General features: G+C 38.1%; 1 protein-coding gene across 3 annotated transcripts in view; it reads right to left on the reverse strand.

The window, feature by feature from the left end:
- Positions 1 to 1,187: 1,187 nt before the first annotated feature.
- Positions 1,188 to 26,979, reverse strand: part of GTF2E1 (general transcription factor IIE subunit 1) — a 40,217-nt gene continuing 14,425 nt past the window's right edge. For 2 of the 3 annotated variants that reach the window (XM_061167067.1, XM_061167068.1), the window contains exons 3-6: positions 19,685 to 19,886; positions 13,539 to 13,780; positions 8,486 to 8,906; positions 1,188 to 1,404 (exon numbers count right to left, since the gene is read on the reverse strand). In XM_061167067.1, coding sequence (XP_061023050.1) covers positions 1,398 to 1,404; positions 8,486 to 8,906; positions 13,539 to 13,780; positions 19,685 to 19,886 — 872 coding nt within the window. In that variant the 3' untranslated portion in view covers positions 1,188 to 1,397. Of the gene's footprint in view, positions 8,907 to 13,538; positions 13,781 to 19,684; positions 19,887 to 26,979 lie in introns of all 3 variants that reach the window. The other variant, XM_061167069.1, reaches the window with a different exon arrangement.

Here is a 26,979-nt window from a genome sequence, read left to right on the forward strand (position 1 = left end):
CAAGCATGTTCAAACAAAGGACTTCACCTTGTGCTTGACCCAAAGAAGACATCAGCCCGCTATGACCCTGGACTTAAAGGACTGGCTCTGTGACAGAGAACTGGAGCACAGAGATCACAGCCCCAGGTGAGTACTCAGATGGCCAGAATGAGTCTATGTTATGACTTAAAAAGTCTGAAACCCAGGAAAGGATATAAAGGGCAATGCAGAGAAGCTAATTCCTTCACAAAAGAAAATCCAGGATGTTTCAATTCTTACTTCATACGCACACCTACTATTACTTGGCCCTCTGTAGCTGTTGCTCTGGTCACAGACCCTAGAGCTCTGAATATTCTCTGTTGATTCTCACTTCCAAAACAGACATCTTGGTTATAAGGCCCTGTCTACTCCCCAGTGATTGCCAGTAATTACTGCACATAGTGCTGGGAAGGTGGTATGTTAAAAAGAAACAGCACATAGACATTATCACAAACTCAGCAATTTCACTTTTAGGTATAGGCCCCTCAAATTGAAAACATCATGTATATGAATATTCACAGCAGCATTATTCACAATAGCCAAAATGCTGAAACAATCCAAATGCCCATCAACAACTGAATAAATAAACAAATTGTGGCATATACACACAACAGAATACGACTCAGTCATAAAAAGGAATGAAGTACGGACAAATGCTACAACATGGATGAACCTCTAAAACATTATGCTAAGTGAAAGAGGCCAGATACAAAAGGTCACATACCGAATGATTCCATTTATACAAAATAACTAGAATACATAAATCCATAGACAGAAAGAAGAATGGTAGTTGCCAAGGGGTGTGGTTTCCCCCGGAGAAAGGAAAACAACTGCTTAATGGGGACGGATTTTGTTTTGCAGAGATGAATATGTTTTGGAACTGGATAGTGAATAAACTAAATGTCACTGAATTGTTCAATTTAAAATGATTAATTTTATGTCATATGAATTTCACCACAATTTTTTTAAAAAGGAAGGGGGATACTGACTTAGCTATTATATACCTTTATCATCTTACTCCCTCACTTCTACCTGAAGATGTATGTAGAAAGATGAAGTACTGGCCATTATGGAACCATAAAGCAACAAATACTTGCCTCAAAAAAGAAAGACTAAGTATAAAGATAAAAGGAAGCTGGGTCTTTGATATCATGAAGGAAACCACGGAATCATCAATTTTAATTTATTAAGAGATAAATAAAATCTCCAGTTGAAGAAACAGCACAATCTTTGCTTCTCACAATTTCTTCTGTAAAGAATGACCTTAACACAGACTAAGTGAACAAATTGGTTTAGTTAGATGCATTTGTTAGATGTATTTTGGTTAGGTGGTTTCACCAGTTGCTGGGAAAAATGCACTTTGCTGCGTAGATCAGCACTCACCATCTGTAAGCATTCCAAACAGGAAGATAATTAATACAAAATAGCATCAAAAACATTAGGTATACAATTAGGTATACAAACGGAAAACAGTCTTTTGTATAAAGGCCATGACTTACTCCTGGCCTGGATAAACATACTTGTTTATTCATTCAGTATTTATTGATGAGTACTTACTATGTGCCAGGCATTGAGTCAGGGATATGAGACAGAACACTGCAGTAAGCAAGAAAGATAAAGCCTTTGCCCTCATGGAGCTTACATTCTATAGCAAGGGGAGAGACAGAAATAAACACATGAGCAATCTCACATACACTGCCTGTTAAGATCACGCATACAGAGCACCACTTTAGGCTTCCCACTCCTCTGATTTAGGACTGGTTCTGAGCTCCTCTGTCTCTGGCGTGGTGGCTTCACCAGATGCTCAGGTTCCTCACTTACCCAGAAGTCAGCAGCACTTTCAACATCACAAAATTGGTCTAGGTAGTCAACAATTCTCAGTTCCTTATCTCCACTGCTAATGTCATCCCTAATATTTCATCCTACTTCAGGAAACACACAAAACAAAAAAAAAAACACCTCACCCCAACCATTTTCACCCATGAAAGGGGAAAAATTAAACCAAAAGCAAAATTCACTATTTTCCCAAGAGAAAGAGTCTACCAACAAAATGAAGCCTACCTTTCTAGTAGATGATAGGGAGGAGTGGAACGTGAGCACAGCATTCAGCTCAAAAACTTGCACACGAGGAAAGATGTATAGTCACTAAGTACAATACATAATTCCAGCACCTGAAGAGAATGTCCTAGACTAGTGCTGTTCAACAGAAATACAATGCAAGCTACAAATGTCAGCAATATAGGCAATTTAAAATTTTCTAATAGCCATATAAAAGAAATAAAAGAAACAGGTAAAATTAGCTTTAATAGCATATTTCCTCTAACCTAGCATATCTACAGTACTATCTTTTCAACAAATAATCAATATAAAAATTATTAATAAGGTATTTTACATTCTTTAATCCCACACTGAGTTCAAAATTTGGTATGTGTTTCCTATTTACAGCACATTTCAATTTGGACTAGATACAGTTCAAGTACTCAATTGTCACAAGTGGCTAGTGGCTACCTTATTGGACAGGGCGGTCCTAGACAAAATACTAAGTTCTCTTTTTCATGAACATTGAAGCTAATGGCTCCCCAGAACTAAAGCTTCTAGGCGTCTCATTGGTTGCACCAAAGAAGCTATATTCTGCTACCCTGGGGACACAGTCCTAGGTACCATGAACCACAAGTAAACATAACTAATTGATTAAGAAACATATATATAAATAAAATTCAGGCAGGAACAAAATGATATGCCTTGGTGGAGAAAGAGTATGTTCTCCTAGTGCCAATTCATCTGTCCATTCATCCATTCAACATTTGTTGAGAGCCTATCATGTGCCAGAATTAATTGCACATGCTAGTATTCTGTCCTTAGTCTTTTGGGGGGGTGGCGGGGGAGTTGAGAGACATAAAAAAATAAACAAGTTCACTGTAAACAGCAATGTTATTATGAAGAAAATAAAGTAGGAAAATATCACCATGAATGGGAGAAGAGATTAAGAGAAGGCTTTTCTGAGAAAGTGCCATTTAAGCTGAGAATCAAATAAAAGTGACAAGAATGGAAAAGAAAGTTCTATGCAGAGAATATAGTTAGGGCAAAGACCTAAGGCAGGAAAAACCTTGGCATATTTGCAAAGCAGAGAACGTCAATGTTGTTAGAGAGTAGTTAACAGGAAGAATAATAGGTGTGCTCATAAAAGTAGTCAGGGGCCAGATCTCTTAGGACCTATAGAAAAGGGTCAGGAGTTTAGTCTAGATGTTATTCTAAGAAACAGTCAATAAAGTGTTTTAAGTGGGGGTAGGGGAGGTATTAATACGGCCTGTGGTAGGCTGGTAGTGGTGGAAGTATAAGAGGTGAGATTTAGAATATATTTTCAGTTTATTAGCAAGTCCTATCAGCTCTACCTTCAAACTTAGGTTATATAAATTAGATTATATTTTGAGTCTGACAGGACTTGCTGATGAACAGGATGTGGGATAGAAAACAGAAAGGATGGCCAACTACTAGACTTTTGGTGTGAGCATGTAGGTGAAATGATGGTGCCATTTATGAGATGCGAGCTGAAACAAGAATAAACTCTGCTCTCCCTCCTGTATTTCCAATCTTGATAAATGGAACAACCATTCAGTCAGAATACAGCTTCATCCAGGGTAGTGCCATATTCAAACAGTCACCAAGTACATTAGTGCCACCCCTCCAAAGTTTCTTAAACCTGTCCCCTCTTTCCATCCCCACAGACTTGTGTGTGTGTGTGTGTGTGTGTGTGTTTTAGTTGCATAGTCATGACTCTTTGTGACCCCATGGACTGTAGCCTGCAGGTTCCTCTGTCCATGGAATTCTCCAGGCAAGAATACTAGAGTGGGTTGCCATTCTTTTCTCCAGGGGATCTTCCCAACCCAGGGATTGAACCTGGGTCTCTTGCACTGCAGGAATATTCTTTACTATCTGAGCTATGAGGGAAGCCCTTTATTACTAAGCCTATTGAAATCACCTTAATAATCTCCAGGTTTCAACTCCAACCCAACAGCAATGCTACAAATTGTTTCCCTGCTTAAAATTCTCCAACAGTTTTTTTGAAAAGTGATTTGGCAAGAGCTATCAGTTTAAGATGGACATGTCCTTTGATTTGCTACTTCTCTTTTATGGTCCTATCCTATAGAAATATAGAATAAGGATATATAAGGGTAATTCATTATAGCACTTTAATAGTGAAAAACTGGACACTACCTAATTCAGCCTAGTCCTTATTTTTAAAAATGAATCAGATTTAAATATACAGATATAGAAAGATTTTCAAGATATTTCAAAAACAAATGGCAATGTATGTATGGACAATTTATATATGATTGTATTCACTTAAAAAGCATTGCAATGTATCTGTGGGTATGAGTGTAAGTATGTTGTTTCTAAAGGTCTAGAAAAGGTCTGGGATGATACACACTGTCAACAATGGATATCTTGGGGTAAGTGAGATAGGGATGGGCTGGGTGAGGAGTTCTCATTTTTTTACTATATATACATATATATCTTATTGGATGAATTTTTAAATAATATATTTAAGTAACAACAACAACAAATTGTACAACTATTCTGTATGCCTTAATGTGATTAAAGGCACTTTAGCACCTGGCACTAGCCTTTGTTTCCACACAAATTTCTCAGACTTATTTACAACAGGTAAGTGATAATGTACTTTCGTGTGATGGGAAATGTGGGTTGAGTTCTGAAACTGGGTCATGTTAGAGACCTGTTTGCTTTGCAACTGGAATAGGAATGGCAGCCTCTAGTACTCAGAAGGACAGCAAGATCTTTCTGAAGAGAGGTTAAGGTGCTTGTTCCTTTCCTTGAGGACCCACTAGAATTAGTTCATTCCTTTTTACCTCTTCAAAGGAAGAAGCAAAATTTCAAGGCATTTCCCGTTTCAACCCATTTGGCTTTATATGTTTTAAGAATACCTGTACTTATTCACAGTTTACTTTGCTTTCATAATATAAAAAGCCAATAGAAAGGACAGTAAGTTTAGTGCCACAGTTCTAGTTCCTTTCTGAAAATCTTCCTCATTTCCCCAAGAGATTTAAAAAAGAAAAATTTTTAACTGATAGTAGCATAGCTCTGCCAGAGATAACAATGTGAAACAGCTTTGATGGAAACAAAATGCTAAACAAATAGAAGGTAGAATTATACCAATTTATAAATTCTAAAGATTTTCTTATGTTTTTTGATTGTCATCTCCTAGCTACTTTTTTTTTTTTTAACCCAGGAATATGTAGAATAAGAAACTACACATATAAGTTTTTCTATTGTAGTACTGGCTGGGAATCTAGCCAAACAGCCAACTGGTAGAAAGAAGAGGAACTGCTCTTCCCAATCTCATTCCCATTCACTAATTATCTCAAAATGATACCAAAAAGAGTTATGAAATATTCAATTATTTCTTCCTCAGTTATTGAGGTCAGAAATGAAGTACCTTGGCAGGACCAGAAGACAAAAACCTAGTTAGTAATTGTTTATGCTCTGGTTTTCTACATTCTAAATCCTAAAGCTGCTACCTACACCAGCCCTTCCATTAAAATATCCTTCAACTGGCTTGAATTGCTGTAGCACATCAAAAGACTTCTTCTTGTTATTTTGTTATTATTATTCAGCCTCACTTTAAAACATGTTAGCTACCACTTACCTTCATTAAATATCAGAGCAGAAAGTAATATTGGTGATCCTACCATAATCCTCCCATTATTGACAACTGAGAAACTAGCCCAGGAAGATCACATCAGGTAATAGTGTCACACTGCAAGTGTCTAGTTAACTGGGACAAGAACCTAGTCTCCTGACTTCCAGGGTATGCCAAATTGGATATTTCCTTTTAATCATTTAAAGTTAATGCTCCTTAAGGTATTCTGGAAAAAAAGTGGTATCTAAATGAGAAAAAGGGTTCAACTACAAGGGCAGATAGATTGGAAGCAATCTTCCAGCAGATACAAAGCTATGGATCACCTAGGGCCAAAGTTGTTTCCTCATCACCTGACTTTGGTCAAGTGTATGAGGAATATTTATCTAGTGCAGAGAGAGAAGAAAAAAAGTGGCAAAGTGAGGGGAGGGGGGAAAAGTGGGTGGAAAAATGGTTTCTTAGTTAGGGAAACATTTTAATAGACCACTTTGGATATGATAGGATCTTTCAAGGTCATACTTCAAACAGGAATAAAATAAAAAACTAAGTTATTTTTTCTAATACATTTATCACTTTCCAAGGCCTTTGGAAAGAAAAAGGTGATGAAAGGTGATGAAGGAAAAAGGAAGCTGAAATATTACAGCACTCTACTTGGGATGAAACATGTGAAAATGGCAAAGACACTCTTTAAGGACAAGGATGTGTATCATATTCCTTGACTACTCAATGCTGAATCCCTCCCATTGACCACCCCTTGCCCTCTACTATAATACAAGACTTCAGTGAAAATCTGCCACACAGACTTGTGTCCATGGTTACTGTGAGTCAGTACAGATGGTGCAGAGGCAAGGTAAAGAAGCCAGGGAAGCATGGAGGCTTCCTGAAGTAAGGAGAAACCTGGCCAGTGTAATGGCTAGGATACCAAACAAAAAAGGTTTCAAGCAAAAGATGGGTTGACAGCTCAAAGAGCAGCCAAAGAGGTTGAGAAATAAAGAAAATAAGAAATAAGACATTAAAAAAAAAAAAAAAACTGAACAATTTCAGCACAGTCATAGGTTATAACACAGACTCCAAGAGGGACATGAAAGAATAGATAACAGATAAGAAAAATAGAATGGTAGCTTCAGGAAAAAGAACATGCAAGTGAGATCAAGAAAAAAAAGCAAGAAACAAGTATTCGCTGAAATGAAGAGCTGACAGTTCACCTAGAACTACATTTCAAAACTTAACATCTGATTACTACTGAACTTCTTTCCAAACTATCAATGTTTAGAAAACAACAACAATGTTTAAAAGTTGAATAGCCCTATTTGCACAAGGTACATACTTAAAGTCATTCTTAAGGCAACTTACGGCCAGAAAAAAGTTTAGATCACATACAACTGCATTGACTATTTGAAACGATGCCAATAAGAGAAAAACTTCTGAAACATTTTTCTTCATTGGGAAGAGTATTCACTTTAATTATGCTCCAAGATGTTAGAGCTAGAAATTAACAAATTTCAGTCAGTATAAAATAGATTTATTGTCAATATTTAGTCATTAATACAACCCAGGTTAATGAAACATTACTTCACACAAGGCTCAGATGCTCTAAAATCTATCTTAACTTTACACATGTACTAGAAAACGATAAATACCTAAAAATGACAATGCAAGGGAAAATATTACAAAAAATACAACTGTAGACCCTTGTATGAAAAATTTTTAAAGTTCTGCCTTTAGGAATAATACCACGCTACATATCAGAATCAAAAATTAACTATCTTCCTTGAGGTTACAATGCTCAACAATATACTGGATACACTCTAAAATACCATGCTTGACAAGAATCAAAAGAGACAAAGAAGGCCTTCAAAAAGGTTGAGAGAAAAAAACAAAGGAGTAATCAATTGTTATATGCTGATTTCTGCTGCGACGACCTCTTTAAACAATTTATAACACTGTGGAAGAACTGAAAAAGAAGGGTATCAGTCTCAGCTTTCTAAATCAGCACAAAGTCAGACGATTTTAAAGGGTACTGTTCCCAATGCTCTCGACTCTTCAATACTTTACATGGACTCCTTATCCTAAGCCCACATTTTTTTCTCTAATTTCTTCCTAAGGACTTTCCAAACACACTTTCTGTTTTCTATTATCCAATATACAAACCACAAGGCAGTAAGCAAAACAATAATATCTGCCAGTCAAGTCAGTTCTAAAGACACCAGTTTTGGTTTAGATATTAATCATGAGACATAGGCATAACCATCCTCCTTCCAGATATACTCTCATCTCCCCTTACACAATGACTCCATCTTCAACAGTGAGGCAATGTGATGCTTTAAGTTTTTTTTTCCTACATCAATGACTTGCCTGTTGTGAAGTTGCCTGGTTGGCAGCAATATCAGGGGCTGTGAGGAATGCTTGGTCAGAACAGATAAAAAGGATGTGATCAGTGAATTACTGTAACCTATCATAATGGGCTTCTACAGGCAGACAGGAAGAATTTACCTTATAGACTTGTCACACTCATTTCAGAAGGGAGAAAAATGTGTCTTAAAAAGGAAAGGAAAAAGATTAGATAAGGGAATACAGCAAAATATTAATACTGTAGTAATAGGAAAGGGAATGCTTATAGCCAACCTACCTTGTGGGGGAAGTTTCTGGCATAAAATAATCAAACTTTCTCTCCCACTATTGTTTGCACAAGATTAACAGTTGCTTTACATCAAGAGGGGCAGAAAGCCACTAAACACATTTCTTCAAAGGTAAGAAATCTCTTTTTGAAATGAGCATTAGAGAAAGGAGGAAAAGGTAAGGAAAGCTCACTCAAAGAGGTCCTCAAACATGCGTTGTCCCATTGCTATGTATGCTTCCTTTTCCTCTGGTGTCATTTGGGCCACCAGCTCTGGCTTCTGGCTCACTTCACTATACGAGAACGGACGGCCAGCCACCATGACAACGGGGTCATCTGCTACTTCCTCAAATTCATCGTCTTCCTCATCCTCTTCCCCATGATGTGCAGCCACAGTGGCCACACGCGGTGGAGAGTCATCATCTGACTCGCTGGTCTCACTCTCAGAGTCACTGCCGTTGGCAGCTGTCACGGGAGCAGCCACCCCCACTGAACCTGCAGGGGCAGATGGGGTCTTCTTCTCATGAATAAGCAATGCTCGCATAACCTCCTCATTATCATCTGGCCCTGCACGGCCTTCTTCATGCTCCTGAAATGAGTCTATATCTATGCCGCCTGGAAAGAGAAAATCAGAAAGTCAATATTCTTAAATATAAAAGGCACTCCTTTACAGCTTATAAAAGTTTAATATATTTAAATATAGGATAATATAAGATAACACAGATTCCACTGGTTCCATTTTTTTGAGCTACTGTCCAAAAGATATTCAAAATGTTTCTCACAAACTAGAGCTTAAGTAACATAAACCTTAAGTAGAGCTGACCCTTGAACAATGTGGGTTTGAACTGTGCAGGCCCACTTATACATGGATTTTTTTTTTTCTAATAGTAAATACTACAGTAATATATGATCCATGGTTGGTTGAATCCATGGATGTGGAGGAACTATGAACATAAGTTATACTTAGATTAATCCCTGTAGTGTTCAAGGGTCATCTGTACCTGGGTCTGTTTTGATTTGTTTTGTTTTTTAATATCTACTTATTGATTGGGCTGTGTCGGGTCTTAGTTGGTGCACATGGCATCTTTACTGGGTACACAGGGTTAGTTGCCCTGTGGCATGTGGGACCTTAGTCTCCCAACCAGGGATCGAATGCATGTTCCCTATATTGCAAGGTGGATTCTTAATCACTGGACCATCAGGGAAGTCCCTGCACATGGGTTTTAAGAGACATATAGCTTGGATCTGAACCCTGGTTCTTCCAACATGCAAGCTATAACACTTTGGGCAAGTTATTTAGTCTCTAAACTTCAGTACCTTTTTCTATACGATGGATGATAAAAGTGTTTGGCTTCTAGGGCTCTGGTTAAGAACATGAAATAATGTCTGTGAAGGACCAAGTTTGTAGCTGGCATAACAGGACATCAAAATAAAGCTCCTCATCCTGCTTGGGGCAAAAGCCAAAGCCTTACAATAACCTATAAAGTCCCACATCATCTGAACTCCTCCTGCCCAACTACTTATCCCTTTTCTTACCCCTTGCTCGTTCTGCTCCAGTCACAGTGGCCTCCAAAGTATTCCCCGTGCACACCACACACACCTTCCTACCTCAGGCCCTCTCCACTGCCCATTTCCTTTGCCTGGGATATTTTTCCTCTAGGTACCTATACTCCCTTGCATCTTTCATGTCTTGATTCAAATTTTATATTCTTTCAATTCACCCCACCTCTATATTCTTAATGTTGTATTTTTTTCCCTATAGCATTTATTTTCTAACATAGTACTTTATGTCTAGTGTCTCTGTCACCTACTTTTCACAAATGTCAGTTCTCCACAAAAGATATTTACCTTTTCTACTCAGTGATATATCCCATGCACCCAGAATAGCGCCTACTGCTTGTTAGGTAGTGAATAAATATTTGATGAATGAGTAAATAAACGGCAGCTTATTTTCCTGAAGCAAATTAAGTATACTTTGAACTGTATCTAGGAATCTAGTATCAGAAAGGAAACTTCTCCCATCACACACTTCCTATCATTTTGTGTACATGTTACAAATGAAGAATTTAAGAAAAACATTTGCATCCTGTATTCTGAAAATAATACCAAATATAATGCCATTTAAAACACATAAAAGAAATTAAAATGTTGATTGAAACCTGACTCCTTTATTCAAATCCTGAGGAACATTTATTAGATGTGTTATTTTAGCCAAGCTACTTCATCTTTTTCTGCTTCAGTTTTCTGAAGTACAAAAAGGGTGGAAAATAGTATTTATCTCACTGGATTACCAGGGTGATTAAGTGAATATTTGCAAAGGCCTGGCACTTAGATTAGTGTTATCTATTATCATTATCAAGAGAAGACCTGTGTATGCTAAGTCGCTTCACTCCTCGTGGCCAACTCTGTGCGACCCTATGGAGTGTAGCCCACGAGGCTCCTCTGTCCATGGGATTCTCCAGGCAAGCATACTGGGGTGGGTTGGTTGCCATGCCCAATTCTGGTCATGGATAAAGTGAAAGCATCTTCTCACTAACATATGAGAATGAATTAGTTGTAATCTTGGACATTTTTACAATGTATAGATAAAACTCCGAAGATGAGACATAAAAGAAAGAGAAAAGGAAAGAGGAATTGAGAAGTTAAAAAGTTTAGATCAGAGAAAACAAGTTTTTGACAACATGGATGTAGAAGTGAGAATTGAAATCAAACTTAACCATTTAAAAATAGTGCCAAAGGCTGAACCTCCTTCTTAGGGCCCTTATTGCCAATGTAGTATTTCAAGGGGAAAAAAAGACAAGTAATGTATGCAAGTCAAAACTAAATGAAGTCATGTCTAAAAGATTTCTGACAAGGTTACTGAGAAACATAGGCAAAAAAGGAATTGATCTGTTACAGAGAGAACACAAAAAATAAGGATAAATGAAATCTCTAAATGGTAAAGCAGAAAAACTAGTTCTAGGAACAGTCTTATTTAACAGAGTTATAAATTACGAAGATGATGTGTACTGGGAAACTATCAAGTTCACTGATGAGGCTAAGCAATTCTGGGTACTTAAAGGCCAAACTAATACCAAAAAAATATAGGAAGAGCTGAAGGTTGAATAAGTGGGCATAAGAGTGTCAGACCTAGTTTGTTTCTCAAACCTGCTGAGTTTGGGGGGTATTTTTTAGTTTAAAAATTTTTTTGGCTATGCTGTGCAGCAAGAGGGATCTTGGTTCCCTAATCAGGGATCGAACCCATACCCCCTGCACTGGGAGTGCATAGTCTTAACCCCTGGCCACTAGGGAAGTCCCTAGATCTATTTTAGTACTGGCATAGTGTAAGAAAATCTGCCTAGAGAAAAATAATCTAAAATATACTAAAAAACCTGATCTAAGCCATCACATAAAGGGAAGGAGAGGATCTGAAAAAAATTCCTGCATATAATTCTAAAGTTGTCTTAATATGCTTCCAGAATCAAAGCAATAAAGAGTCATGTAAAACCTGAAGGATATTTGAAATAAAACTCAACTAATTAATCATAAAATCATTCATATATAATATGTATTGTTCTGGTCACTAGGTCTCAAGTAAAGTATATTACAATTGGAGATAGTCCAGAAAAGGACAATTAAAATAAGACAAAAAATGTAGGTGGAGATGACTTGGGGGAAGAAAATGATTTGTAAGGAGAGTAGAAAAGAATTAGAATTATCACTAAAGTAATGACATCATGATTGAAGTCTATGAAATTCTTAAAGATATTAAAGTAACTTGAACTCTGAGGAAAATAAAGTGTAGGACAAATAAGACTCACTTTACAGTTCACTGGATAGAGTCTATTCAACTATCATAAAACCTAATGAAAGCAAATTTAGACCTAAGAGCATACACTATTTTATACACAGAAGGAAATATTCACAAAAGGGAACCAAGACTAGATGACTTATTTAAAGTCCTTATGATTTAAATTCCACCATTCTCGGAATTATAAACATTGAATGTTAAACTTATGAGCCTAATGGTATGTAACACTGGCTAATAATAGTTTTATTTCATTTGATTTTGTTCCTAAGTTCACAGAAAAAAAGGCTTGTTGCTTCAAGAATAGGCAAGAAGCCAAGCTGGGGAAAACAAACCATTAAATAGTTGACAGACTAACTACAATGTAATCTAAAATAACTTGCATCAAAATAGCTAAACATCACAGTCAAGGTAACCAATGGGTAGAAGGGAGACTGAAGTATGACTACCAAGGAAAATTTTTTTCCAGTTGGAATTAAAAGACTAGAGAATCACACTAGAGGTATTACCTGCTTTTACCATCACTACCCAACTCCACACTACTTTTACAATTCTCAGCATACACAGTAAAAGAAATGCTAATTATGAAGGGGAAAGAGGTTAGGGAAAAAGTAAAAAAAACAAGTGGTTTTTAGTTACTGATGATTCTTTCAGCATTAAAGAACCAGACTCAGTGATACATTGGTAATGATACATAACCTAGGAACAGGGGCGGGTAGGTTATAATACTAATGAAATCTGACTAGAGGTACAGACTCCTTATTTCACCCCTGTTTCCCAGCTTCTGAGTAATATTTATCCAGTTTTAGCCTCCCATTTCCTACCTACTCTTAAAGCATCATCATTCAAAGTCTCTAAATCCAGTAATTTGAGACTAAAATGTATAAAGTAAAATGGTGCAGCTCTCAAACTTCGGATTATTATGCAATTGTTAACACTTCAGGGCTCACAGAGATTTCTAAAACCTTCTGATATAAAGTTCTGTCAATCTTCTTGGATGGTGAGATACTTGTTCTTTATTCATGTGATATCTTTTTATGTATTTCAAGCAGTACAACTCCTTTTTATTTATGAGGAGGCAACATAAAAAGTTGGGGCTAGTGTATAGCTAAGGCTCCCAATTCAAAGAAATAAAAATGCATGTAAAAAGGCAACAGAAGATTAAAGAAGAGATGAATCTGGCCACTTTGCATCCAAGAGTACTTTTGCAAGAAATTAAAACAATGACAATTTCTCAAATCTAAAAACAGAGATTTTAAAAGTTGTCTGTTATTTCAACTAAGTTGAAGGCTAATATAAGAATACTGGTTGGTTTTACTGCTTATTGCTCAAGTTACTTTCTGCTATGGGGGATGGTTTTCAATAAAACTAAGAATTGCCCAGGCAAAATTTCTTTACCAAGTCAAGTTTATTTTCTACTGAACTCAAGACATATTCATCTTACTAACTTCTACTCTTACCTTCTTTCATCTCTTCAGAACTATATGCTCCTTGGACAGTGCTCTCTCTTAACCAAATAGGTCTCTCTTTGGCAGATTTCCCCTCCAGTGAGGCTCGATGAAGATCTTCTTGGTCATCCATGTTAATGACAACATTCTGAGTGTATAAGTCCTCATAGGAGGGACCCTTGGTGGTCCACGCCTCCCGGTGGTGCCCACCTGCCAGGCCAGCAGCTCCAGCAGCAGTTGCTGCACGGTCCTTGCTACATAAAAAGATCAGAGGAGGAAAGAAAGAAAAAAACTTGACGTCTTAGTGAAAGAAAAGAAGGGCAGCTGGGGAAGTGGTTACTGAAGTATTACATATAAATGTAATCATGCACACATGCTTTAATAATTCTGAGAATTTGCTCTTATACCTTTGGGTGATGTTTACATTGGTTAGATGAACACATCATATTTATATTTAAGTTCCTCAAACTCTGAATCCTCTGGTGTGTACAAGTGATTGAGGTTGGATAGATTAAGATGTTTCAATAAATATACTTAGTGAGAGGGGAGAAAGATACAGTGACATAGACCACTTAAAGACACTAGTCTGGCAAAACTCTCTCCCAGTAAAATCTCTGATGAGAATTTTGTTTTAAAACAAAACAAAACAAAAACCCAAAACAAAACACATGTTATATTTTTAAAAGCATCTTCTCAGCTGAATGTAGAAGAATTCAAAGCAGTTCTATGGGCTTTTTCCTGTCTTTCGTGTGCTGAGAAGCTAGAAAAGTATTCTACAAAGCCAGACTTCAACTCAGAAATCAATGTTCTTCTGCATCTCACCAAATAAGGCAAATCTTCAAGCAGAGATTAGCCTCTTTTCTGTCAAGTTGTATCTCTCCATCTCTGCACCTACACTGACTCTCCATATCCAGCTCCAACCATTATTTCTACTCCATGGCAACCATAATCTATTTCTGAGTCTATTTTGTTTAGCTTTTTACCTCTACTAGCCATAATTTTCTTAAAAAACAATTTATTTATTTTTGGCTGTGGTGGGTCTTCACTGCTGCATGGGTTTTTCTCTGGTCGCAGCAAGCAAGGACTACTCTTCATTGCAGTGCAAGGGCTTCTCATTGCAGTGGCTTATCTTGTCGCGGAGCACAGGCTTCAGGGCCTGAGGGCTTCGGTAGTTGCAGCACATGGGCTCAGTAGTTGGGGCTCTCAGGCTCTAGAGCGCAGGCTCAATAGTTGTGGCCCACAGGCTTAGCTGCTCTGTGGCATGTGGGATCTTTCCAGACCAGGCTTTGAACCTGTGTCTTCTGCATTGGCAGGCAGATTTTTTACCACTGAACCACAAGGCTCATGATCATCTTAGTCTACTTTAGGTCAGATCACTCCTTATTTTTCTCTTGTCACTTAATGTTTTCTCATCTCTGTTGAGTTAAGTTTTAGTCTTTCTGCTGCTCCTTCTGCTTGTTTTGCTTTCAATCTGCTCCATACTCTTTTTGACTATACCTGATTTTCTGTGTCTAAGCTCACCCCTTATCTTTCTTTGCCTGTCACTGATGCTTTCTGCATCAACATCTATGCATGACTCTCCCTCCCTTTCTGTTTAGACAACTCTGTTTTATTCCATAAATTATCTCCATGTTTCATGAACTACCTGCTTACTTAGTACCTGCCCTGTATCTTTCTCCATACCTTTTGCTGTGTTCTTGTCCATGTCTACTGATTCCCTTGCTCCATATTTCTCTTACTTCTCTGCCATTTTTTCCCTAAATTTTCCCCATGGATCCTGAACTTGCTCCTGTGCAGTACCCTTTCTCATTCTGAGCCTAAGCAATACTTCATTTGTCTATAAGTTCTGAATCACTTCTCTCAGAAGCCACTCACTATTTTTCCTTCTCTTTGATCCTACTTCATGTCTGCTTACTCCATTGTTCCTCAATTCTCCCTGGGCCCACTTACATCTACTTAACTTTTTTGTCTCCTGTTTAATTAAGATTTTTCTGATATATATGGGGGTCACAAAGAGTTGGACGCGACTGAGCAACTGATATATACTGTGGTCCATGTATCTGATTGGCTCATTACATCTCTCCCTGAGAACACTATGTTTCTCTGTAGGTAATCTTGGTTTCATCCCATACCTCCTTGCCTCTGGATATCTACAGACCCATTGCCACTTTTTCCCTCAAAAGAAGAAGAAAAAAAAATGCACCCTCTCTAGCTGTACAAACCATGCTGATCTGGTCACTTAATCCATGCCTTCTAACTACTACCCTTAGCTGTACCAGGGCTGCTTTGTACATCATTCTTTCCCACAGACTTTTTATTAGTTATCTCCTCACCCACTCTGAGTTTAGGCCTAGGAGGCATCTCTCTGTACCCAATCCATCTACCTTGCTATAGTTTAAAGTCTTATGTTACAGTTGCAAATAACTGGTTTCTTTCTAGCTTTTTATTCCTTTCTGCATTCATTCTAATGTTACTTTTTGCATTATGTACAATGTTGATCTCAATTTAATCCATATCTGTTCTTCATTCCTTTTCTGTCTTCCATATTGTCTTCTAAAAGGTTGTGCTGTTGCTTTCACTATACGAGTCTACTTAGTCTGGTGTAAGTTGTCTTTTTAAATGTTGGTCTCTCTCAAGCATTCAATTTTGTCTTCTCTCTTAGCCTGATCTGTGTTTTCATGTTTCTGTGCTTACTCTATATTCTGAGTCTCTCCTCTCTCACCCAGTTGTCCCCTTAACTCCTTTTAATGTCTCTTCTATTTTCAGCTAATATTCTTAACTTGTTGTGCTGAGCCTGTCCTATATGCCTGTCTGCGCCCACATGCGTCTCCCTGAGTTAGCCAGATGCCTTTTCCGTCTCTCTCCACCCACTCAGTTTCTCTAGTTCTGACCTGGCCAACTCCACCCTGTCCTTTTTCTCCTTCACCCATAATCTTAAATGATCCACTCAACCTTTCTGAAGCTATTATTTCTCCATATCATCTTGAACACATAGTTATCATTTATGCTGTATCTTTAGCATTAACTCTGATGACTCTTCTGAAGGTAGTTAAGTGTTCAGTAGTTTGGATAGGACAATTCAAATAAATGTGAATATAAGACTACTTTTAAAAAGTCTTTTGTTTTCATTACTCCTACAGAAACTCAAGATTGGTTTTATTTTGGTTTGAGGCAGGAAAGATTTGGCCACAAGTTAAACAAATTATTAAATTTGGAAGAATTTTTTTAAAGATATCTTTAAGCATGGAGAATTGACTACACAGATTTTATTTATATCTTCACCAAATATATAGTCAAATCATCAGCAAATGTGACACTAAAGAAAGTCCAGGTGAGAGATATCAGAATTGACTTCTTCTGCATGCTTAAATTTCTCCTATGGAGAGAATGTACACATTTCACTTAAAGATGACCAAAGTGACAATTCAGTTTTGAATCTTTTTACATTACTTAAATAATTGTAGAATTTTTAAAAGATGTATCTCTCACTCAGGGGTGAGGGAAGAATATTATTTCAAAACTAAATTTTTAAAGATCTTTAAGGTGAGTGTTAAATAAGAGATGATGGAAAAGGAGAGGTTACTGACAAGGAATTCCATTTAGGAAGGATAGGAAGACTTTAAATATCATCAGTGGGTTGACTTGCTGAAAGGCTGGAACTGTTCATCAGTTCTTGGGTTAAATCTACTGACAGTTTTGCAGAGGCAGCCTCTGGTTCCTGTTCTAGGGATAAGCTAGAATTAATTGGTTACAGATCAGGAGCCAAACAAACAATCACGCCACCAATTTTTTAAACAAAATAACGCCTTACTATTGTCTGTGTATTCCCACATCACTCTATTGATGTTTTCCTTTTCTTGTGCTGGGGCAGGGTGGCTACTACAAAACTGTTGTGCTCTGAAATAGAGCCTATAGTACAGAAAAACCTAAATAACCACCACTTCCAGGATGTTGGATACAAGCAGTGGAGCTTGTCAAATGCTGGTGAGGCCACCCTAGCCAGAGTAACACCTTCTAACCTAGCTCTTAACAGTCTTGTTCCTAACTAAGTAGAAGCAATTGTATTTTGTTCTCGCTGGAAGTCCAAGTACCCCATTCTATATTTCTTGCCTGCCTTCATTTCCCCCTTTCTTTTTATTGACCAAGCTGTTGAGTAGCCTCTTTTTTGATTAGTATTTCCATCACTCCTAGTGAGAAGCAGGTGATTTGATATACTGAGCCGCTGTTGGACCTCTCATGTTGCTCAGACTTATCTCCAGGATGGACTGAGGGATACCTAAGTAAAGATCCTGGATGGGAAGTGGACTGTGGTAAGTGTGGACAATAGAGGTAGAATGCCAATGGTGGTGGTGAATGAATACTACTACAGTGGGGAAGGATCTTAATAAACAAGAGGATAACTATATTTAGAGGAGGAAACACAAGTATAATTCACAAATAGTATTAATATTATACACTGTAAAGAAAGCAATCAGAGAAAATGTCCAAAACACACTTCAATATGAAATAACCAATAAGCTTAAAATGTATGTATTTTTGTAAAACAAATTTCCCTCACAGGCTATTCTGACAGGGTTGCTGTATTATTTAAATGCACAGAAAAAGATATAACAAATAAATTATTGATAAGAGACCAACAACCAGTAAGAAAAATTTAAGGCTATCAGTAATGTGGATGATATTGGCTGCCTATCAATTATGGCTCCTCTCCTTCTTTGTTTATCGATTTTATTCAAGTACTAATGGCTATTTGCTTCAAAGGACTCTGGATCCTTCCTTAGTCCTAGGAGGTAAACCTTAACCAGTCTAGGCACCAATCATGTGATCTCATTTTCTTTGTGAGATGCTGGCTTAGAAATAAGCAAATAAGCAATTCTGGCCAGTGAGACACTGGTGGATACAGCAGGATGAAGGTGGCCCTCTGAGAAAGTTTTCTTCCATCTTTAAACAGGAAACAAAGAAGGGATGGTCCCATTTTTTGCACGTGAACATTTTCATCTATATGTGATACCTAGAAAGACATGGCCATCTTAGCTAGCTCCCCTGGTGGTCCCAAGAGGACAACCAACAGGCTGAGTTCAGCAGAGTAAATATGGAACAAATCTAGATCCTTGAAGATGTAATTGAGCTGTGAAATTAATTCTGAGCTGTGCTACCTAAGGACTTTTGGTCATGCTAGAATGTTTTTCTTACTGTTCAAGCTACTTCTAGTTGGTGTTCCATTATTACAGATAGAGGCATTCTAACCAACACATATGCTAGGAAAGAAAATTCACATTGATTTGTTTAGATACAAAACCTTCTATATAATTAGATTGTTTTTAACCACCGAAATGAAATTCAATTTGCTCAGAACTGCCCAGAACTGGCTTTTCTGCAACATCTGTACCAGAGAACATAAAATACTAAGAGTGCTCCCAAAATCTATACAGCTACAATTTGGACTATTGGGTTCTATAGAAGGGAGTAGATGGGTATAAACTCTAAGCCATCAGCTTGAAACTGGAAAGAAGAAAGAAAAAGTGTAGAATAGGCAAGCACTCCCTGATCTCAATTCTTGTTTATGCTCTTCAAAGAAGATAAACTGCTTTTTATGGCATGACAAAATGAAGGCTGCCTCTACAATTCAAACATTAGAATAGAAACAGAGAGCCATAGAAAGAAGTATTAACCCATAAGTAACACCCACTTATACTTCACTGTCAAGACAGTTGCACTGAAAGCTAAGGAAGGCAAGAAATGCGTGGTTAGAATGTTTCAAATACAAATTTAAAAAGTGATTGCTGTATTTCTTAAAGAACTTTGGGTTTCAGAACTTGACTAGGAAAAATTCAGATATTCCCAAAAGGCAGAACCAGTTTGGGACTAACCAACAATTAGCAGAGTTGCAGCAGGCCCAAGCAGATTGAGTACTTAAAATCAAACCTGACTATTTAAAGATTTTTGCCTAAGGCCCACACTGTTCTGCATTCAGTACAAACAAATTTCATCGAAGGCACAAGTTAATACAAGTGTGGCAGAGCTTAGAATCCACATAATCTTATAGTTTTTAGTCTCCTAGTAAATTACTTACCTAATCCTGTTCTCCAAAGTACAGGCGGTTAAAAAAACGGCGAGCTTAAAGGTGTTCTTGGTAAGAGTACAGAGCCTATACTCACCTCTGTTTCAGGGCTGGAATTTCTGTAGGTTCTGGTTCAAGTATTTCACGGGCCAAGTTTACATCCTCTGTCTCTCGAAGCAAGGCATAAATGGGCTCAATTTGTTCATTAAATCTTGCCAAAAGTGTGCGTGCATCTTTTTTGGGCATTGCTGATTCATCTTCTTCTACCTCTGTCTGGCAAAAGGTACAGCGGAAAGTTCCTACAGAGAAAGCAAAAGTCTTAAGTCAGGGCACACAAATTCTTAAGACTAGCCTTTAGCAAACAGTATATATCTCCACTCTTCCTCCAACATTTTATTATCAAAACTTTCAAAAATATTCAAAAGATACATCTCTGTGCTCATCACTGAAATTTTAAAATTAACATTTTTCTATTGTCGATTTATCATATATGTATTCGTCTATCATTTTTTTGAAGCATTTCAAGTAATTTCACCCCTAACTACAGCATAGCAAACAGATTTTAATCATAACATTTATAACACATTTATACTTATTTTAACTTGAAATGAAATTCTTTACAGCTTACCACTGAGGCCTGTACCATGAAATCAACACTTTTCTCTTTGCACTGTATACACCTGAGTCTACATTACGGGAAAAGCAGAATAAATACCTAAAACCAAAAGTCTCCAGTAATTCTGTATATTGCCATAAGGCTATTTCTTCAAACTTACTACTTATGTCTAAATCAGTTCAGTTCAGTCGCTCAGTCGTGTCTGATTCTTTGCAACCCCATGGACTGCAGCACGCCAGGCCTCCCTGCCTATCACCAAGTCCCGGAGTTTGCCCAAACACATGTCCATTGAATTGGTGACCTATCACCAAGTCCTGGAGTTTGCCCAAACGCATGTCAATTGAATTGGTGATGCCATCCAACCATCTCATGTGCTGTCGCCCCTTCTCCTTCTGCCCTCAATCTTTCCCAGCATCAGGGTCTTTTCAAATGAGTCAGCTGTTCGCATCAGGTGGACAAAGTATTGGAGTTTCACCTTCAACATCAGTCCTTCCAATGAACACCCAGGACTGATCTCCTTTAGGATGGACTGGCTAGATCTCCTTGCAGTCCAAGGGACCCTCAAGAGTCTTCTCCAACATCACACTTCAAAAGCATCAATTCTTCAGTGCTCAGCTTTCTTTATAGTCCAGCTCTCACATCCATACATGACTACCAGAAAAACCATAGCCTTGACTAGACAGATGTTTGTTGGCAAAGTAATATCTCTGCTTTTTAATATGCTGTCTAGGTTGGTCATAACTTTCCTTCCAAGGAGTAAGCGTCTTTTAATTTCATGGTTGCAGTCACCATCTACAGTGATTTTGGAGCCCCCCCCAAATAAAGTCAGCCACTGTTTCTCCATCTATTTGCCATGAAGTGATGGGACCAGATACCATGATCTTAGGTTTCTGAATGTTGAGCGTTAAGCCAACTTTTTCACTCTTCTCTTTCACTTTCATCAAGAGGCTCTTCAGTTCTTCTTCACTTTCTGCCATAAGGGTGGTGTCATGTGCATATGTAAGGTTATTGATATTTCTTCCGGCAATCTTCATTCTGGCTTGTGCTTCTTCCAGCCCAGCGTTTCTCATGATGTACTCTGCATATAAGTTAAATAAGCAGGGTGACAATATACAGCCTTGATGTACTCCTTTTCTTATTTGGAACCAGTCTGTTGTTCCATGTCCAGTTCTAACTGTTGCTTCCTGACCTGCATACAGATTTCTCAGGAGGCAGGTCAGGTGGTCTGGTATGCCCATCTTTTTCAGAATTTTCCACAGTTTATTGTGATCCACACAGTCAAAGTCAATAAAGCAGAGATAGATGTTTTTCTGGAACTCTCTTGCTTTTTCGATGATCCAGCGGATGTTGGCAATTTGATCTCTGGTTCCTCTGCCTTTTCTAAAACCAGCTTGAACATCTGGAAGTTCATGGTTCACATATTGCTGAAGCCTGGCTTCGAGAATTTTGAGCATTACTTTACTAGCATGTGAGATGAGTGCAACTGTGGGGTAGTTTGAGCGTTCTTTGGCATTGCCTTTCTTTGGGATTGGAATGAAAACTGACCTTTTCCAGTCCTGTGTGAGTCTTCCATATTTGCTGGCATATTGAGCGCAGCACTTTGATAGCATCATCTTTCAGGATTTGAAATAGCTCTACTGGAATAGATGAGACCAATCCATTTTCAAAATTAAAGTTCAAGAAGCCTGTGTTGTTTTTATTTCTATAGCTTTAACTTCAGCTTAATTACAACTTCAACTTGTAATTAAATTGTAATTCTTTAGAAATACCTCATATTTTTCACTTCTACTATCATTTCACTAATCTGGGGCACCATTATCTACTTAGCCTGAAATTAAGCTTCCTAGATCTAGTCTTTGAACCTTTAGGCTCTGTCTTTCCTATTCCAAGTTCCTAGGCCACTGTTTTCTTTATCTCATCCTCCTGCTCTGAAGTCTGTCTGATGGCCGAACCTCTAAAGTCCACAGTATCAAATTGAAATTTCTCATCCTAACATTCAAGATCCTATATAACTTGATCCAGAAACATCATAACCCAACCACAGTCCTTTACTTGTCAAGTAAATTCAAACACTTGAGAGACAATATACATTAACATCTATTTTATTGTATGTAAGTGCTTTCTTTCTAAAGTACTTCCAGGTACACTTTTTGATCCCTACACCAACCCTGTAAAATGATGTCAGAACTGAGGGTGTGAGTTTTGTGACTTGTCCAAGGCACACAGCCAACAAGAGAAATGCAGTAGCAGCAGCTACTGTATACCCAGTGTTTGCTAAGTGCCAAGTACGGCCAATCATCTGAAGATGGTATTATTATTAGTGCTCATTTAAATCTGCACAATACAGAGATTCTAAGCGGTTAGGAAACTTGTGAAAAATCTTATCGCTACTAATTGGGAGGTGATGGCAGGATTCAAATCCAAACTATTATGATGAAACTCATACTCTTAAACATTACTTAATACCACTGGCCCAACTCAGACCTCCAGTTTGGTTCTTACTCTCAAATGCCAGGGATGGCCATCGTTCCTTTCTAACCCAATCAACCCAAGAGATTAAGAGAGATCAAGCACTTAGTGTCTGGCATACAGTGAAGATGTAAAACATTTCGTTTTAAAAAGCCTAATATATGATTGATATATAACCCCACCCTCAACCCCACTTCCCCTAGTAAAGAATAAACAATCTAGACATTTCTGCTTCAACATTAACACTAGGCTCTACTGATATATTTCAAACAGAATAAGTTTCTCTACTGCCTCTCACACATAAAATATCCAATCACATGTAAATTCTTTGCTCATAAACCCTGTCTAAATACTCTTACTCCATCTTCCTGCTATCCACATGCTATCTCATCTTCTACATCTATTCCAAATAAGTAAAAAAGAGAAAACAGCCTCTCATAGCTGAGAAGTAGCCCAGCACTCATATGTTAGGCTGTGGCGCTTTTCTGACAAATGGAATCCACAAATCACCAATATCAGATAAAAGGTTCTCTGAGACCATGACGAAAGTGAGGCAAAACCAAGTCAATTTCAGTCTGTCTGAATACAGATAAAAGCAAGGTCTGCACAACCACCAAAAAAAAAATTCTAGCTAACACAAGTGACTGCTGCTTCTTTACCAATTCTAGTTTTAGCCTCAGCCTGGTCATCTCACTTCTGAGATAAGATTTATGAAGATATCCAATCAAAGAATTAGTCTCACTTCTTTTCTTTTTTTTTTAAGTCTTTATTGAATTTGTTAAATATTGCTTCCATTTTATGCCTTGGTTTTTTTAGCCACAAGGCATGTGGGATCCCAGATCCCCAGACAGGGCTTGAACCCGCACCCCCAGCATTGGAAGGCAAAGTCCCAACCACTGAACCACCAGGGAAGTCCCTTAGCCTCACTTCTTGACAGTACCTAATCCATAGCAAATCTCCTCCAATTACCTGAATCCTCCCCAAAATCATCTAACAAAAGCCCATATTCTCTAAGTTTGTTTAGCAAAGTCTTGCTTAGTCACCACATGGTTCCCTATGGTGTGTGACTTTCTTGCTACAGAAAGCATCAACAAACCCGATTTTGTTTACTGTGGGCATATATCTGATGGTCTTTGACTAATGGACATCAACACAAAGACTGACTTAACTGAACAAGGATACTATTTACCAAAACAAAGAGGAAGAACAAGTTTGTTTTTCTTTGTGGGAGAAAGATATCAAGTTGCTTTAGATCTGAATCCATTGGCCTTCAAAATGGATTTATTAGAAGTCAACTTATTATAACTTCTCGGAGAAGGCAATGGCACCCCACTCCAGTACTCTTGCCTGGAAAATCCCATGGATGGAGGAGCCTGGTAGGCTGCCGTCCATGGGGTCGCTAAGAGTCGGACATGACTGAGTGACTTCACTTTCACTTTTCACTTTCATGCATTGGAGAAGGAAATGGCAACCAACTCCAGTGTTCTTGCCTGGAGAATCGCAGGGACGGGGGAGCTTGGTGGGCTTCCGTCTAAAGGGTTGCACAGAGTCGGACACGACTGAAGCGACTTAGCAGCAGGAATGTTATAACTTCTGAAAGCTCAACAGTGCAATTTAAGATTAGAAATTTTGATGTAACAATCAACAACATATAGATGGTAACTGAAGCCATAAAGTAAATCAGAGTATCCAGAGATTAAGGAAAGTGAGAAGCACAAACAGTCAAGGTATAAGCCCAAGGAAAGAGAAATCCTTGAGAGATAGAATTTGGTACGATCAGAGGGATAGGATGGTGTTTCAAGGAGAAAATGGTATGGTGCTAATTTTCAAGGTCAACAAGAATTGAAAGCTAGCTTTTATATTTCATAAAGTCAAAGTAAAAGTGAAAAGTGAAGTTTCTCAGTCATGTCTGACTCTTTGCAACCCCACGGACTGTAGCCTACCAGGCTCCTCCATCCATGGGGTTTTCCATGCAAGGGTACTGGAGTGGGTTGCCATTTCCTTCTCCAGGGGATCTTCCCGATCCAGGGATCAAATCCGGTTCTCCCACATTGCAGGCAGATACTTTACTGTCTGAGCCACCAGGGAAGCTTTATATTTCGTAACAAAAGCTAAATAGAGACCTTGGCTAGAGAGGTTTTAGTTTATATGCTATCTTAGGGTGTGTGCATGCTAAGACGCTTCGGTTGTGTCTGACTCTTTGCAACCCCATGGACTGTAGCCCACCAGGCTCCTCTGTCTATGGGATTCTCCAGGAAAGAATACTGGAGTGGGTTGCCATGCCCTCCCCAGGGGATCTTTTCAATCCAGGCATCAAACATGCATCTTTTACATCTCCTTCACTGGGAGGCAGGTTCCTTACCACTAGCACCACCTGGGAAGCCCCTACCTTAGGGTATTCTCTAACTACTCCAGGCTGCCTCAGTTTCTTTACCATCTTTCACTCACCTCAGATAGGACCAAAAAGGCACATAAGGGAGAACATGCAATCTAGATCAAAGAATGTGCCAGCAGAGAGAAAATGAAAGGTACAAAGGTTCTTTAGGCCAAGTTTGACAAATGATGAGATAAGGAGGAAAAGATGAGTTCAAACACACTTATGTTTGATCATACACACCCATAAACTACACACACACAAACACACACACACACACACATATATCTAAGAAGGTTACTTTACAAATAAGCCGGTGTATTCATCAAAGCCAATCTGTGCAACAGTATTATTCAGGTCTAACATATGCAGGAATAAAGACTCATAGGAGTTAACGTTTATCAGGTCAGAGCTTAAAAATGAAAATCACAAAGCCCAGATTCAAATACAAATCTTTCTGACTCAAAAGACTAAATTCACTGTACCATTCTGAATAACACATCCCTTTCCTAATCTATCATCTCTGCCAGCCACAATTTAGCAAACTTTCCCTATGTATAGGAAAGGCTTCAATTTTTAAAAATATGGAGCAGGGGAGAAGATTTGTAACAAAAAATATATTTAACAAACATTAAATGTGTATCACATGCCTGGCATTTACTCTGCTGAGTTTTAATGTATTGGGATTGGCAGAATGATTAAAATATATCCAGATGTAGATAATTAACAGGTATTGAAAATAGGGAGAAAAAGATTTTTTAAAAACAGATATTTCAAAACTATAATTTAGGGTTGTCCATTCAGTAGTATCCGAATTCTATGACTCAGGACTTTTCTAGTGACGGTAAGTTATTACTCCAAAATGAGAAAATAAATGGAGACCTACTTGTTAGGATGAGAGGAAAAGAAGAGGGAGAGTGAAAGAGTTTTATACAATTTTAACTTTCTCCCAAAATAATAAATGTAACAACCAAAATGAATCTGGGGCATGGGAGGAGGGGAGAAAAAGGACTGGGAACAAAAGGAAAAAAAAAATCACATTCAACAAAATTCAAACGTAACACTTTCCTTTGCTAAACACAGAAAAAGAAAATTTAGACGACGTCTATAATGCTGGCCAAGGTCTTCGACTTAACTGTATACTCATTAACACATGGGACTCATTTTAATTATGCAAGTATTTAGTCAAGGGAACAATGAATAAGTACAAGTAAAACAAAAGTGAAAAAATTGTTTATCCTCCTTAGTTTAACAAGAAGAAAATGCTGTGGAAATTTATCACAATTGAGGAAAAGGGATGAGGACGTTATGAGTCAAATCCCCAAATAATTAGACATTATTTGGATTGTGTTTTTCCCTTCTTCATGCAAACACACAATGAGTAAGTCATTGGCTAATTCCTGAGTTCAGGAATTCCTGAGTTCACTGTCAAAGATCTGCCAAACATATTCATTGCAACTGGACTATTACTCATCCATTTTCCTACGCCCCCCCAAAAAAATCAATCCATCAATCAAAATAAAATAAGCCCAACTGTTTTGATATGCTACAGGTGCTGCAGTGCTGAAGCAGAAGTTATGCTGCAGCCCAAGTTCTCAAGGTTGGCCAAAGAAAGAGGAAGGATCAAATGTTTACTGCTGCAGAGCCCTCACTCCAATACAGTGAAACTAATGTCCCAAGGATTTCCCACATTCTGCCTCCCTAAATCTTGCCAATCATCTTCTGAGCTGCTTTTCTGGAATTCATATTCTATTGGAGAGTGGTGGTGGTTTAGTCACTAAGTCCTAACCAACTCTTGTGACCCCATGGACTGTAGCCTACAAGGCTCCTCTGTCCATGGGATCTCCCAGGCAAGAAGAATACTGGAGTGGGTTGCCATTTCCTTCTCCAGGGGATCTTCCTGACTCAGGGCTCGAATCCATACCTCTTGCAT

Source organism: Dama dama, chromosome 19 (genome assembly GCF_033118175.1).
Source record: "Dama dama isolate Ldn47 chromosome 19, ASM3311817v1, whole genome shotgun sequence".
Classification (NCBI taxonomy): domain Eukaryota; kingdom Metazoa; phylum Chordata; class Mammalia; order Artiodactyla; family Cervidae; genus Dama; species Dama dama.